Below are 15,517 nucleotides of genomic sequence, written 5' to 3' on the forward strand. Positions count from 1 at the left end.
AAGGTTAAGTGACATAAACTTTATCGATATGTATTTATTTAAATGACGATACATCATTTTTACTGTTGCGTTGTTTGTTTTGAGAATCTTAGAACGGTAAATTATTCATATGAAAGAACAAACAACACAGAATGTAATCAATCGATTTCTGAAGCCGTAAAAGGAATTTATCACTTTAACGTAGGAGACTTGGTTTGTTTGCTAAGCTAGTATTAATTGTGCCCTTTTAAGTAGGACCATATTGTTTTGTTATCGAAAAGTTGATTACTTAATTTATTGAAACTTAATTTACTTGTGGTAAAGTGAAATATGAACCAACAGGGATCGGTACCATCGACTTTCCTGGGTATGCATCTAAGGAGTTAGCGTTCCGATTTGAATAATCGTTATGCAAAACAATTGAAGCTTCGACCATGATTCATGATTGATATCTATCGGCTCTGGTATTTACTTAACTCCAGGTCGACCGTAAGATTGTTCACCCAGCAATCGCAAAAAAATGATTTCCATACTATACGCATACTGCACTACATATAAACGAAATAAAAATTTGAACCTATGATTTTATTGATTGTTTCAAGGATCAACCATACTATTGCAATGCTTGCATTTGTATTCGAAAAAAGATTTCGCTTAGTCAATACAATAAAATTTTAAAGGAGGTAAGAGCTCACCGTGATCCGTCATACTGGTTGGATTGACTAGTAACAATTGTCTCCGCATGCGAATTATAAATGCAATATAGGCGGCGGCGGCCGGACTTTCTTGTTCGTGAACTTGGGTATATTACCGAGATCCATCAGATTAGTTCCCTTCGTTTTGGGACCGCGATTCTTGCGGTTCCGACTAAGCCACGGAGGAGCGGCCCCTTCGCACCAAGCTGTGTGCGTCCAATTTTTAGGCTCAGCACCGAACCTCGTACACTCCCGCGCGTAGGCTCTGTATGCCGCACAATGGCAGCGGGTACCCGAACAACTGCGAGCGTCGAGTTCGCAGGCTTCTTGATAGTGGTGCGGATTCACTTTAGTCGTGCACTCCATGAACGATTCGTAGCGAACGAAGCCACGGCAAAGCCTTCGAGCCTTCACGATTTTCGACTGTCTAAGAGGCACGTTCATACGTTGCTTCTGTCGACGAGTGCAAGCTCGCGTCCCTCCCACTCGCCACGACGAACCGAACTTCCAAGTGTCATTCAAGTGTTTCCCGTCACGAGTCCTCATATCGTCTCTCGCTACCGAATTAAAGTTACCACATAAACCGCACAGTTTTCCTTTGTACGCACTAGACACAGTCACTTCCAAGAATCCGTCGCCGTCCCACAGTAGCTGCACCCCGATTTCGGATTTCAATAGAACCGAACCGTTGCTTTTCGCGATTTCCGCGACCCCATTGATCTTGTGAGGCAGGGTGACTCTTCGTCCGTTTACTTTGATACGCATCTTTTTCCCCATATTGATTTTGGTTGGACCGATCCGCAGAGTCGCCGTTCGGGTCCAAGACGAATGCGACGTATTTCTGGCGTCATTAGAAATTCTTATAGAAAAAGTGCCATTCACACAATCAGATGCGAGCTGATATTTGCAGGATCCTTGAAAACTATAAAACTTTCCATCGAAAGTCTTGTAGTGGGGATCGCCGAAGACCGTGCAAATTCCGTCCATATCGACACACTTCGGACAGCACTGCCCTGGCATTTGTCGAAGCGTTTGATCTGGAGGACAAGTCAAGGTTGGACACCTTTCCATCGCGCATCTTGGTTCCCCGCTATGACATTCACACGACTTGCAGGCATCTAACTGCCATGTATCGCCATCCTGCAATATATAATTTTATATAAAGTTTCAATCAGACAGACCATTTAAATCCTTATTTTTTGGAACTGGTTCAGTTCCTGCTCAGGTTTTGTGATCTTAGCTAGTATATCATTGTCTCTATTTTTGTCAAAAAGCAGTTGTGTGTTCTGGTTTAAAAGTTACGACAGCCCTGACGGTATTCAATTAAAATAAGTTGGGATCTCAATAAAAAGCTGGAATCAAGTCACTTTGTTGTGTTGTTAATATGGGTGTTTCCGTTATCCCATACTACAGTCAGCTTAGGGCCATTGACCAATCGTCAACAAAGACAATTCAAGTTCTGAATAATAATCAAAAGGTTTCAATACGGTTTCGAACCTGGTAAATTTTCCCGCCGATAACGCAAGCGGTTTTAGCCTCTTCGATCTGCGGGCATTCCGGACAGCACTTTCCCGGCGCGGGCGGTAAGGCTTTCGCGCACGTCAGCACGGGACACGTGTGCCGTGAGCAAACAGCCGTACCATTCATACACGTGCAGTCGGTACACGGATCGACCCGGAACGGGCGGAGGTGTGCGTGGAATTCTTTGCCTATAATGCACGGCTTCCAAGGTACATTACCGGGATCTGAAAAAGTTAATTTCAAAATATTAGGTATCTAATTTATTTACCTTTTTTTATTTTATTGGCCTTGCAGGCGGATGAGCGCATGGCCCCCCTGATGGTGAGTGGTTACCGTCGCCCATGGACTTCAGCAATGCCAGGGGCAGAGCCAAGCTGCTGCCTACCTGCCTTCTTTGTTTTAGAAGTGCGGACGAGTTCATGACGCACCCGGTGTTAGGTGGTTACCGGAGCTTATTGATAATAAATACAACATAAATACTACCATCCACGTCAAGAACGAACGTCCAAGTTTTCATTGTATTGTATTAGGTGTCCCTTCAAATGGGAATACTTCGCAGCAGACAATATCTCAATCTAAATCGAATAACTCAGCTTATTCATAAGATAATATGAACAACTCCGAATTCTAAATATTGGATTCCAACGAATAAATAATATAATATAAGCAATTAAAACAAAATAATAAATTTTATTAACTTACTTGGTAATAGTTTATCAGAATTAGGGTGTAAGCACCGCGGACAGCATTCGCCTAGAGGCATATGCTGTTGAGAGCGGGCACAAGGAAGAACAGGACAAGCACGCTTCACACAAGAGAGAGATCCGTGCAGACACCGACACGACAGACACGGCTCCTCCGGAATACGAACATCCCGACCTTCCCAAACACGCTGACCATTAATCACGCACTCTGAAAAGAACATTAAAAGACATTTCATTGCAAGTTTTACCAGGCCTATTATTTTGGTTTTCAGCAATCTTATCGCAAATTGTAACTAGAACTAATTTTATACTTTAAGCTCGCATTTGCCATTGTCATTATCACAGTACAGGTAACCTTCACCGGTCACCGTCCTCATCGAAACCGTCGCTTGCGACGAAGGGCTCGACGAGCGAATTAACCCACGCAGCCCACGGAGTTTCTCGCCGGATCTTCTCAGTGGGTCGCGTTTCCGATCCGGTGGTAGATTCTGCGAAGCACTGCTCTTGCTAGGGCTAGTGTTAGCATCACTCCGGTTTGAGCCTCGTGAGCTCACCTACTAATCAAGGTTACGCTGAAATAGCCTCTCACACTCACACAGTAGATAGGTACGTTCCTATAAAGTTCCGTGTTGCGCAAAATGTGTTATATGAGACTAGAAGACAGTACAAAAAGAAGAGTAATTTTTCTGAATTAAGCATCTCAACTATGTCTGTGTGTATTTTTTACCTATTATACATAAAAAATAAGAAGTGAAATTTTGGGTATACCCATATATTGTGTGTTCATAGTGCATAATGTAATTTTCTAAATAATTTTAAACCAAAATCTCGCTATCGTGTTGTACAAGTACCGTGTAATTAGAGGATTTTGCGGAATTTTTCTTTTCGTGTTAAAGTGGAACCGTGTTGTAGGTTATAGAAGGATATAATATAGAATAAGGTTATACTCGTAGGAAGATTATCTGTAGCAAAAATGACAACGAATATCACTTAAGTATTACTTAAGTCGTTCGTGACGTATTCGAAACTTCAGAAATAATTGAAGATAATAAACGCAAAATTCAACCGTAAAAGTAGCTTTAATTATGTCCAGGACTCGCGAAAACCTAAAAAAAATACCGATTATATCGCTAAGTTTCGCAACTTTGAAAACTCCCCGGACATGTTAATTTCTGGCTTCTTCATGAGAGCTGCTCGCTGCGACCATTTCAACATCCCCATTTTTGTGACAGTTATTTTTGTCGTTAGTATATGCGTAATTTCTAAATAAATAACGCACCCCAAAAATATTGTCCTATAGGTACACAGTTCCCAATCTATAATGAAGCCCGCTGAAATCTAAAAATCAACATTTTCTTCTATACAGAATGAAAAACGATCTTTAAAAACATTCGAATTATCTCGAATACTTCTTCTTAATCTTAGAACCAGAAGCATCTGAAATTAAGTCGACTCGCAAAATAAAATGCGATCCATTGTTTGTTAATGGGCTCACAATCTCGGGCGGGACGACAAAGCGCAAACACCATAAATTAGTGAAGAGAAACGATGAATCAATCAGAGGGTTAATGAATGGTCCTATAGAGGGCCGCACACAGCGAGCAAGACCACCTGCAGGGAACCGATAGATTATACCATGACAAACATCGAATTAGTTCCCTCGCTAACAAGATTAGATCAACGGTTCAAATAATCGGAGAAATTGTTGAATGTACCTATACATACAATGTTATCAATTTTATATTATCAATATTAGGTTCTACCACTATTAGGAAAATTTATTGTATAAACTAGTTTCTTATTAATTGCGTTTGTAGGCAGATGAGCATACGCCCCACCTGATCTTAAGTGGTTAACGTCGCCCGTGGACGTCAGCAATGCTGAGGGCAGAACCAAGCCACTGCCTACTGTTAAGTACTCTCCGCAAACCTCGTTTGAAGAAGGACATGTCATAGCACTCAGAAAACACCGTAGAGGGGAGCTCATACCAAAGACGTATGATACGCACTGTGGATGGACGCAGTGATTCTAGAGAGTGTGGATGAACTCTACTCCGGTGATGGGCAATGCCACCGTAAAAACGAGATGATAGGATCACCTCAAACGATTTCTCAGATAAAGCACTCCCTCAATTCTGTAGATATTTCTCATGCTAATAAAATATGCGGTTTAATAGTTTAATATTACTGAAATATGTATTTTATTTATTGCCTAGTTGGGTGGACGAGCTCACAGTCCACCAGAGGTTAAGTGGTTACCGGAGTCCATAGACATCTACAACGTAATTGCCGCCACCCACCTTGAGACATGAGTTCTAAGGTCTCAGTATAGGTACAACGGCTGCCCCACCCTTCAAACCGAAACGCGTTACTGCTTCACGGCAGGAATAGGCAGGTCGGTGGTACCTACCCGTGGGGACTCACAAGAGGTTCTACCATCAGTAAAACCAAATTATTACATTTATATATAAATATATACATTATATTGCATAAATAAAATTTTGTTCTTCACGTTTTAATGATAATTTGAACTCAAGTATCACTCAGGCTTTATTTCATTGCATCAATAATATAACGAAGCATTCAACGTGTGAATGCGAAGTGCTTATTCAATTGTCCGTGTTTTAGAATTGAATGTTTCATTCAACGGGCACTTTGATTCCACACGCAATGGTTGATGGGGACCGCCGCATCGCCGCACATAATTGTGACAATGAAAACAGGCAAGTGTCTGTCGTAAAACTAGACGACTACACAAACTAGGCTGTCCTTATGTGGGCATACAATTACGTATTCAACGCATGTCCGAGTCGTTCCTACTCGAATGAGCGATGTGTTTGTCACAGAATAATCATAATCCAAAGATTGCTATCTGCAACTAACAGTTTATTTTAAGTGCTGTTTCGTTAAACATCCATTCGCTTGAGAAATCGTTACGACAATACGTAGGTACGTAATTAACGTATGTAGTAATTGACGAATGCTGGAGAAAATTTCAATGGGCTTCTGTACTTACGCTATAGAATTTCTTAACCCTATGCTATTCAATATTTCAATAAAAACAATGTAAAATAAAAAAAATATGGGACTGCGTAGTTTGTACAGAAAATAAAGAATATTCGAAGTAAATCTTATTTAATTGTTTTCAAATTTTGATAACTACAATGTCCGTCTAACTCGGCGCAAATTCGAGGCACGTGTATCGCGTACATCACAAGCTAATTATTTCAATTTCTCAGGACGTCGTCGTAGGCATACATAACGGGCGGTTCTCTAAACACCCCGTGAATTTTGATGAGAGCGGGTTTTTCTCTATTATAATAAATTTTTTTGCAATAACTATTACATAATACACCGGGCATTTACATATTGATTAGCCATGTCATCCAATAAAGGCAGAATCTCACATTGTTTTCATTAAAACAACCAAAGAAAGAAAAAACTCAGACCAGTAATTGTTATGACTGTGATTATTTATCATTTTTCACTTAGGAACAATAAAAGGATAGCTTGTTGATTAGGTAACAAATAAAAAAAGACCTAATGCGGAGTGCATTAAGTTGGGATCGTAAAACAAACAAACAGAGGATTCACCTCTGCGTTCCCGTAGCCGCGTCGACGTCGGCAGCTTTGACCGCCGCACAAAAACCTACCCAACCGAACCTTTTAAGTAGGTTGTTAACTTTTTGATTTATGGTCAATAATAGAGACGCAACGCCGCGGGAGACTACGACCACCAAAATACATAATTTTAATGAGCGCCCGCGAACGTATAATAAGGACTCATTACGTTGTCAATTTCTTTATCTCTACGAAGCGTTATTCAAAGAAATCGTAATCCACTCCCCTCAGCGGAATCAAAACAGCGGGTGGTCTAAGAAAGCCAATTACAGGGAATTTTCTGCACAAACAACGCAAATAAACAAATTTTGTTTATTTGCTTTCATTCTTTTGATTAACCGAAGTATATTTCCGACAATCAAAATGCAATGAGTTGGTTCGCGGTTCGTCAAGTATTTTATGGATTGTAAACTTCAATACTTTTATTTGTTGAGCAAGGAATGGTTTAATTACTCTTTGGCGCCACCCATGTGTACCTAGCACATTGTACATACTAAGTATACACGTGTAAATGTAAAAATATTGTACCTGTTCAACCTTCACATGCGATATGTTACTAATAATAATGGATAAATGATTGGACGACTACTGGTTCGGTGTTTGATAATAGTTGTTTTATACCTATATGGGTTCGTGCGAAATCATTTATTATATGATTGTGGTTTAAGTAGATTATCCTGAACGTGCCACCAAATAAGGTTTGATTCAATATTTTTTTCAACTATCAATTATTTTGCGTGTGGGTGAATCGTGAAGCATCGGCGAATAAAATGAACGATAGTAACATAATTAATTATCCAAGCAAGAGTTTTATCATAGCAGGTTTTTGTTAATCGTGCTTTATTGATACTCTCAGGATAGCTAGATAGATGCACCTGATCGCTTGATCTCGAACCGCTCAGCGTCGACTGGTAATTATTATAATAAAATATAAACATGGCCAATAAAACGATAGTTTGGAATGCGGCGGCAACATACAAAAGCTACATTTTTGATTCATCACGTAATAATTACTATTATTTGTTATGGAATTCGATAAACTTGTTAAGGTTTTGAAGTAGAGGTAAATTACCGGTCATGGTTTTATTAAGTTCGCATGGAGCGGGCGGTGTGTGTTTGTTTTCTTGAGGGGTTCGTCGTTGTTGTTTTTTGCGGCACGCGCGTCTGGGTGGGCGCACCGCGAGACACCGCTACGCCAGGCCCGCCGACAATTACATTCTTTCAACAAAGCCCTCGTGACTCAGGCATTGAAACGTAAGCTCTTGTGTCTACAAATTTTAATTTCTCTCTTTCTCGGAACGAAGAGTTTACGATGTTGCATTTTTATATCACTACTAGCTGTAGCCAGCCGTCCGCTTCGTTGGGCATTTAAAATTAACATTATTATTTCTCACCCCCACAAAGATTCTCATCATTAACGCCCCCGCCACTGGTATAGGGAGTCCGACACTCATATAAATATTAGCCTATCCATTAAGTACATGTATTTTCTACATGGATACCAAGTTTCAAGTCAATCGGAATGCATGGTTCAGTAGTTATAACGGAACATCCGTAAAAACCACTGTAGATTTATATATCAGTATAGATGTTGATAGACGGTATAAAATTATAAATTTACATTATACATTGTAAATAGCTACTTACCATCACAGACAGGGCAATTGTTATGAGTGTGCCTCTGTTGCTTCGGTCGATCACAAGGCGCGTAACATTCCGGCCGGGATATCGTGATGACGCCGGCTTCGCATCTGAACACTTTCCCATCATCGTTCCACTCGGTGTGTGACGCGTGCTCGGTACCATTATACCAGCACCCTTTGCATTTAGTGCAGCAACCCTCGCGAGGCATAACGACCGCGCAGTCATCCATCTGCCCACACTCTTCAGCTCCACTCCGACAGTCCACGAAACCGTTCTAAAAAAAACAAAAAAATCACATTTTTTTATTGCTTAGATGGGTGGTCGAGCTCGCAGCCCAAGCTGGTGTTAAGTGGTTACTGGAGCCCATAGACATTTACAACATAAATGCGCCACCCACCTTGAGATATAAGTTCTAAGGTCTCAGTATAGTTACAACGGCTGCCCTACCCTTCAAACCGAAACGCATTACTGCTTCACGGCAGAAATAGGCAGGGCGGTGGTAGCTACCCGCGTGGACTCACAAGAAGCCCTATCACCAATTCTATACTGGCTTGGAAAGAAGTAAGTCAAGAACGACGCTATGCTGACTTTTTACCGCATTTTACATACCGCACTTAACCGCGAAGAAATCATTAATTCCCATCTGAATTCTGGGTTAGGCGGTATAAAATACAATTGAGACTACGCCGTCATGCCTCAAGGTAGTTGGAGACATTTGCGATGAAGTGTCTGGTATAGCGCTAAATATGAGGTAGATCGTGAGCGCATCTACGACAGTAAAAAATCGCAGACATCTCATTCTAATTCAGGTCAAAATCATAAATAACTACCGCTAGTGGCAGTTGGTAAATTAATTTTCGTCGCCCAAACAGGATTTTGTTCCGTAGAGACTTAAAAGAACTCAAGAAACTGACTGATCAACCTTTGGTTCAGGGAGGTCGTTGTTAATGAGAGCTCTAGATAGTAAACTGATTCGGCCGGAACCAGCGATATCTTATATTACAAGCTAACGTAAAATAGTTCATCGAACTCTAAATATAAGAAAAATAATGTTACGTTCATTATATGTATTACTAATGGTAATTAAGTAAATTTTCAAATTATTTTTGTTTGTTTTGTCGTTTACACGTGTAAGCTTAGTTTAGTAAGCCCAAGATGAATATGTTATGCCACTATACTCTTGAATTTTTTTAAACAAAAATAACAATGTGATTTTCATTGGATATGAGAGAATATGCTAATAATTTAGCTATTAGACTGTATAAATCACTGCAACCTCGAGCACCACTATCGCTTCTGCAGTTTCCTTAATAGTAATCCACAGTTTTTCAGTAAATCTTCAGTTTTGGCATCTACTAAATTTACGTTTTAATCTTGGATTCATTATTGACCATTTACAATTTGCAATGTTTCGAAAGTTTTACACCTTTCGTCATGTCACGATCGAGTAGTGTGTTATTGTTACATTAACTTTCGTCCAATGTTATATCAATTTAGCAACGTTTACATTTCTATAAGTACTTAGGCTGCGTTCAAGAATGTAATTAATTAAACAACCAATTAAACCGATTAAATGAAGATGATGATAGACTAAATAGGGTTAGTTAAAAATATTATAGAACGCAATTGACTGATTTCAATTCAAAACTTCTATTTCTTTCATTTTTTACTGAACCGGCATGTGTAAGCAAGCATCAGTGATACATATGTACATATAAAACATCTATACACATAAAAACATATCAGAAAAGGTACAATTTGAAATACAAAAATAATAAAAGATACGACGATCTTAACTCATACATCAGAGTTCTCTTCCAGCAAATTAAAATCAATGTAATCAATATAACCTATATTGCAAAAGGTGGATACGGCAAAAATAATCATAATAAATATATAAAATGTGAAGTAGAAATAAAATTACTGGAAACATAGTAAAATACAAATAAAGAATTAATTTAAATTGGAACTAATTTTTTGTTTTCCGAAGGATTGCGGGTAACGCCCCCGTCGGTGCAGTGATGATATGCTTTTTATTTATTTATTTAAACGTGCATTTTCCTGATGTTCTATTTCTTGAAATATTTAAAAAATATCGAGATTATCATGTTCATATTTCGGTGATCCAGCATGTGTTGCGATTTTACAAACGCACTAGTCGTTTTAAAATCACACGTGCGATATATACGTCTTGCACGATTGGTTAACTTTTATCCGACTGCATCTACCTACTACGGAAGCCTAATAGAATATAGCCAAATTTTCAAACTGTAAGTGTGTGTACTTCTCTGACGTGATGCTATAATGCGTTCTTGTGTAAGCAATAGAATATACCTTATTCCATTGCAAAAAAGTCCATTGTCCAAGAGCAGAAGATTTTAGAGCTTGTTTGCTTGATATCATAACGATCTGGTTTTTTTTAAAAATTTAATTACACTTTTTTACTACCAACTCAATCTAGATACTTTATTTATCAATTAACATTGTAATATTGTATTTTATGACTCACTATCAAAAAACGAATCGAAACAGTCATTGTAAAGGTACTAGACATATTTGTGGCTTTACATTGTTAAAAGAGTTTAAGCGCGCATGATTATTAAATGCAATAAAAATCTCAACTAAAACAATTTAACTGTTTTAAGAGTCGCGATAACAGCGGATTTCAATACAAAATATTGTCGTTTATAATAATTAAAGTCTTTATCGACGTAATATAAACTGTTTTGTTTTTAATAACATAAGTGAGTTAATTTTATTCAATCTAAAAGTAATGATAATGAGTCATCTGCTGTTTGTATTAGGTATTGCACATGATACATTAATGTCGGAAGAAGATTTAACATCCCTTTATACGAATTTCAAGAGTGGTTCATAGAATTTGGATGTATGATGTAGATTTAGTTTCATTATTCATCAAAAAAAGATATTTCATTAATGTTTCCGCATAAAAATGACGGGCTTAAAGTAACTTGATTTATCATGACAAATCAACGTGTTGATGAAAACAAAATGTTTTTTAAAACAAATAATTCACAGATATTTTTAAACCATCAATAACGTTCCACCGACACAGGATGCAGCTTCCCCACTATAAAGAATTACAAAGAAGCTAAGAAGAGCTTGCTCTTTTCCAAATATACGAACATAAACAGAAAATTACGATTATCATTAGTATTATTGTATTATAATATTATTGATAGAAAAAATATCTGTGATTTTTATTTATTAAATAATTGGGTAAACAAGCTCATGGCCAACCTTGTTGCTATGTGTTTACCGGAAGCATATTAACACCACAACGTAAATGCCACCACCCATCCCGAGACATGAGGTCTAAATCTCAATTGTATAGCATAACAGCTGACCCTTCCTTCAAACTATAAAATTACGCACATTATCTTTAATGGAAATTTAGTTTTTACTAGCTGACGCGGCAGACTTCGTAGTGCCTCAATCGATAAATAAAAGACCTAAACTTTTGTATAAAATAAACTTAAAACAAACAAAAGGAATCCGTCCGACACGTCAAAGGAAAAACAACATTGTTATTTTTATTTAATTTCCAGCATTTTCATATTAATCTACCTTTTAAACCTTCTATGGACTTCCAAAAATAAGTCAAGATCAAAATTAGCCAAATCGATCCAGCCGTTCTCGAGTTTTAGCGAGACTAACGAACAGCAATTCATTTTTATATAATACCTATATAGATAGATAACATGATGTTATTCCTACATTGTGAAAGGCATGTCCGCTCATGTTTTAAGTACGTTTTTATTGAAGCTGTTTACGTGATTTAATAACACGGCATAATCGCATCGCTCAATGCGAGTACACCAGACTTTTTCTTTAGGCTAGCTCTATCCTACCGGAAAAGCTTAGGACAGCGTTTGTAATAAGACAATATGGCTCAATCAGTATCAGGTGGGCGCCACCTCATCTGCTCCTCTTAAGTAACAAAATATTCAAAATTTTAATCATGCGCATTATGTTCATTGCGAACTTTATTTATTTACATTTAAAAACAAGTTCAGTTAAACTCGGAGATATTCTCGTAAGTTATCGCTCGATAGTCAATAACGTAGGTCGTAACGAAGATTTTCTCGTACGCGGTCGCGTTGCGTCGTGCAAATAAATGCATTAATATTATTCATAATGAGAATTCAAATGTTTGTAATGATAACAAGTTCACATACGGCTCTCGTAATTACTTAATGCGTTCTTTAACGGTTCTTTGTTCTAAAACACATTTGCATGGACACGTGGCCCTCGAGGGAAATGCTAATGGCTTTCCTATACAAGGGTTGCCAACGAAATACAAAATCTTTTGTTTTTTCTTTTATGATAATTTGTTCGTAGCCACCTCTATACGTCTTCGTGTTCTTGTAATATTTCGGTCACAAAGCCTCCACAAAACTTGATAGCTTGGAAAGATTCGTAGTGGTATCGTTACCGGGAAAATTGAGGGAAAAAGGTCTTGTGGCCGAAGTCCAAAGCGGTGGTCTAATCAGGTTACTCAGCAGCTGAAAATGCCGATCAACGAGGCTCCCCACCAGGCAAATGATACGTGGAGAGAAAGAGTGAGAAGACTAAGAATAGACGACAGAAGAGTCCTCAAGAATAAGAAACCAACTGAGAAGATATATTTAGTCATTCATTAAATTTCACAAAATCCACATATTTGTTCACAGGGCAAAAATGAAACATGCTTTAATATTTTTTGATGAAAAAAGCGACTACCTTTCAGATGAAATGGGTTTATAAAGTTAACAACGTCATTATAATAATAATTTAATATTTGAATGTTTTTTTCATCTGATAACAGTATTCGAAATTGGTATTGAATCTATATAACTCGATTTTGTTAAGCTTCATTTTATCGAAGTCTTTTGATTTCAGTAGTCCTTCGTCCTCGTCCTGTAGTCTAACGAGTGCCCTTCAAGAGCGGTCCCAGGCTTGGGACTGGTTAGTACAACTATGTTTCTAAAGAGTATTTGTACTCATCTAGAATTTTAAAAAAAACTTTATCACAACCCTATACGACAATGCTTACTTTGGTATTAGCATTTATAATGAGGATGTCATAGCATTTTATACCAGTCGCCTATTGTAGGACCACCCTGAATAATGCGCTTTATATGAAAATTGACATTCTGTAGAGACATTTAAGTCCGTTAGAGCTACGTAATTTGTTTTCAATAAGTTACCAAGTACTCGTATAGTTGAGTGTAGAACAATGTTTGGATAGCTTGTATTTTTTCAATCCGTACAAATATTCTTGTAGGTGTTGTTGCCAGTTTTATATGGTATTTTTTTTATTGAATCCGAATCCAAAGAACCCTTTATGTGGGTGAAATTATTTTAAAGTTAGTCTCTTAATAAAGGTATGTACCTAACGCACTTTTATTAGATTGGTATGTATGTCGGTTTGTATGTATGGGGTTCTTTGGATGGGATCTTCACCGATTTTATGACGCCCAATTAGCTAGAAATTTTCACACGCATCTAAGTCCAAGTTGCTGCGGTAGGTGTAGTAGATTTAGATTACCGGAGTTCATTTATTTCAATGGACCTCTATATCAACGAAACTAATTCACCCAGAATTAATGACTGATGCTACACAAAATTAAACTTTAAAAACAACGAAGAACGTTTAATTTTCATTACAAAGGTTTTGCTTCAACTATTTTGTGTTTATTCTCATTTTTGTAAGTTACATATTTTTAACATTTTTGAGGCATTTGAGGTAATAAATAGTAAAGCAGCTTTTCCAACTCCTAGTTTAGCATGTTTAAATTTCTTATTAAGTGAAACCCGTTTTTTAGATTCTGTACTTTTTTATGCTTCATACTTTAGCCGTGTTATACGCTTATACTTATGTTCTTCTCACAAACATCCACCTAACATATACATATTTGTTACATGTTTATTTACTAAGATATAATCCTACGTTGTTTCATGGTGGCAATTATTATTATTTCAATTCGCCATTAAAATTCGTACCATGATTAACCAGTTCTCTAAGTAGAAGTACTACTTGAGAAACGATCTAAATATCTTTTATGGTTATTTTATTTTCACATAGCGCTAATCGAATATCTACAAACGATAAATTTCATCTAAAATTGTGCGCTCTTTTTGTCAATGAATTATCATAATTTAAGGAAATCCTGTTTATTCTGTGTTTTTATTTGCCATATCCATTCAAATTGTTTATGTATTCATTTTTATCCCAATTTCGGTTAACACCGAGACCTATATAAAGCTAGACACAGATTACGTTCCGCAAAAATCATGGCGTTTGCAACAGCACTGATATATCGGGAACACAAATATCAAAATCGGGTTAAGAGCCAGTCAAAACAAATTTGTAATTTATCTAAGCTCAGATTAGTTCAGGTGCTTGGCTGTGTCGTCAGCATCGCTGAAGCACTTGTGCGACGCTGACAGCTCTCCACTAGGTGAGTCGAATGCTGATCTGCCTCGTCAGCCTGCAGCGACAGTAAAAACAGCCCTAGTATCAAGGACCCCACCATTCCTACCCAATGTCTCTCCAATATCGAGAATTACAAAATATTAAATGTGTATTTAATTTTTTGTGTGTGCTCGTTTGTCACTTAACAATGATGGTTTAGCACTAACGTTATTTGTATACTCGGTAACCAAAAACGATCATGATGTCATGATACAATCATTTCATTCATAACGAAGAACTGGCTCATTCCCCATAATATAACTTATCCAGTTTAGTTTAACATTTAAACGCTAGAGTTTAGAAATTTGAAAAAAAAACCGATATGTTTTACTTTTGTTATTTACAGTTATTTCCATACGATTAATTAAAATTTCGATATTTTATTTGAAGATGAGTAGTTACGTCATGCTATCTATGACAGTAGCCTGTTAGCATCGTATGGATCATGACATCTAAGTATTTAGACCAGTATTTTTCACATGTACCATAATTTAAAGTTTAGTCCAATTATTTAGCACAGAGTGGGTCAGCACCTCGCAGTAACTAATATGAGATAAGGAAACGATTATCTAACAACGAATATTTAACAATCAAAGGAGTCAAGCAACTTATTAGCAGGTAAACTGCCAGACATTATCAATATTGGCGGCCAATATTTGCACAAATCTGTAAACTTATCAAACGTTTTAACACCAAACAGAGCTCAGCATTCTAATTTGTCCGCACTCCCAATCACAGTCTAATAACTTACAGTTGAATTTCTACAATCAAGACTCGTGAAAAATACGAAGTGCAAATAAAGGCATATTTTGTTTTGAACTACATATCTCCATTTCTGCAGATCAAAATAGTTGAAAACGAATAAGTTGAGCACAG

At 37.4% G+C, this 15,517-nt stretch overlaps 1 protein-coding gene across 4 annotated transcripts in view; it reads right to left on the minus strand.

The window, feature by feature from the left end:
• The window catches only part of LOC101735590 (BMP-binding endothelial regulator protein), a 76,173-nt gene that overhangs the window by 3,262 nt on the left and 57,394 nt on the right, over positions 1-15,517 (minus strand). For 3 of the 4 annotated variants that reach the window (XR_009974078.1, XR_009974080.1, XR_009974079.1), the window contains 4 exons: positions 8,167-8,437; positions 2,898-3,107; positions 2,172-2,419; positions 675-1,814 (listed from right to left, as the gene is read on the minus strand). Coding sequence is in view for 1 of the 4 variants with exons in the window: in XM_062670669.1 (XP_062526653.1) it covers positions 729-1,814; positions 2,172-2,419; positions 2,898-3,107; positions 8,167-8,437 (1,815 nt within the window). In the remaining 3 variants the exon portion in view is untranslated. Of the gene's footprint in view, positions 1-545; positions 1,815-2,171; positions 2,420-2,897; positions 3,108-8,166; positions 8,438-15,517 lie in introns of those variants that run through there. The other variant, XM_062670669.1, reaches the window with a different exon arrangement.

This window comes from Bombyx mori, chromosome 10 (genome assembly GCF_030269925.1).
Source record: "Bombyx mori chromosome 10, ASM3026992v2".
NCBI classification, from domain to species: domain Eukaryota; kingdom Metazoa; phylum Arthropoda; class Insecta; order Lepidoptera; family Bombycidae; genus Bombyx; species Bombyx mori.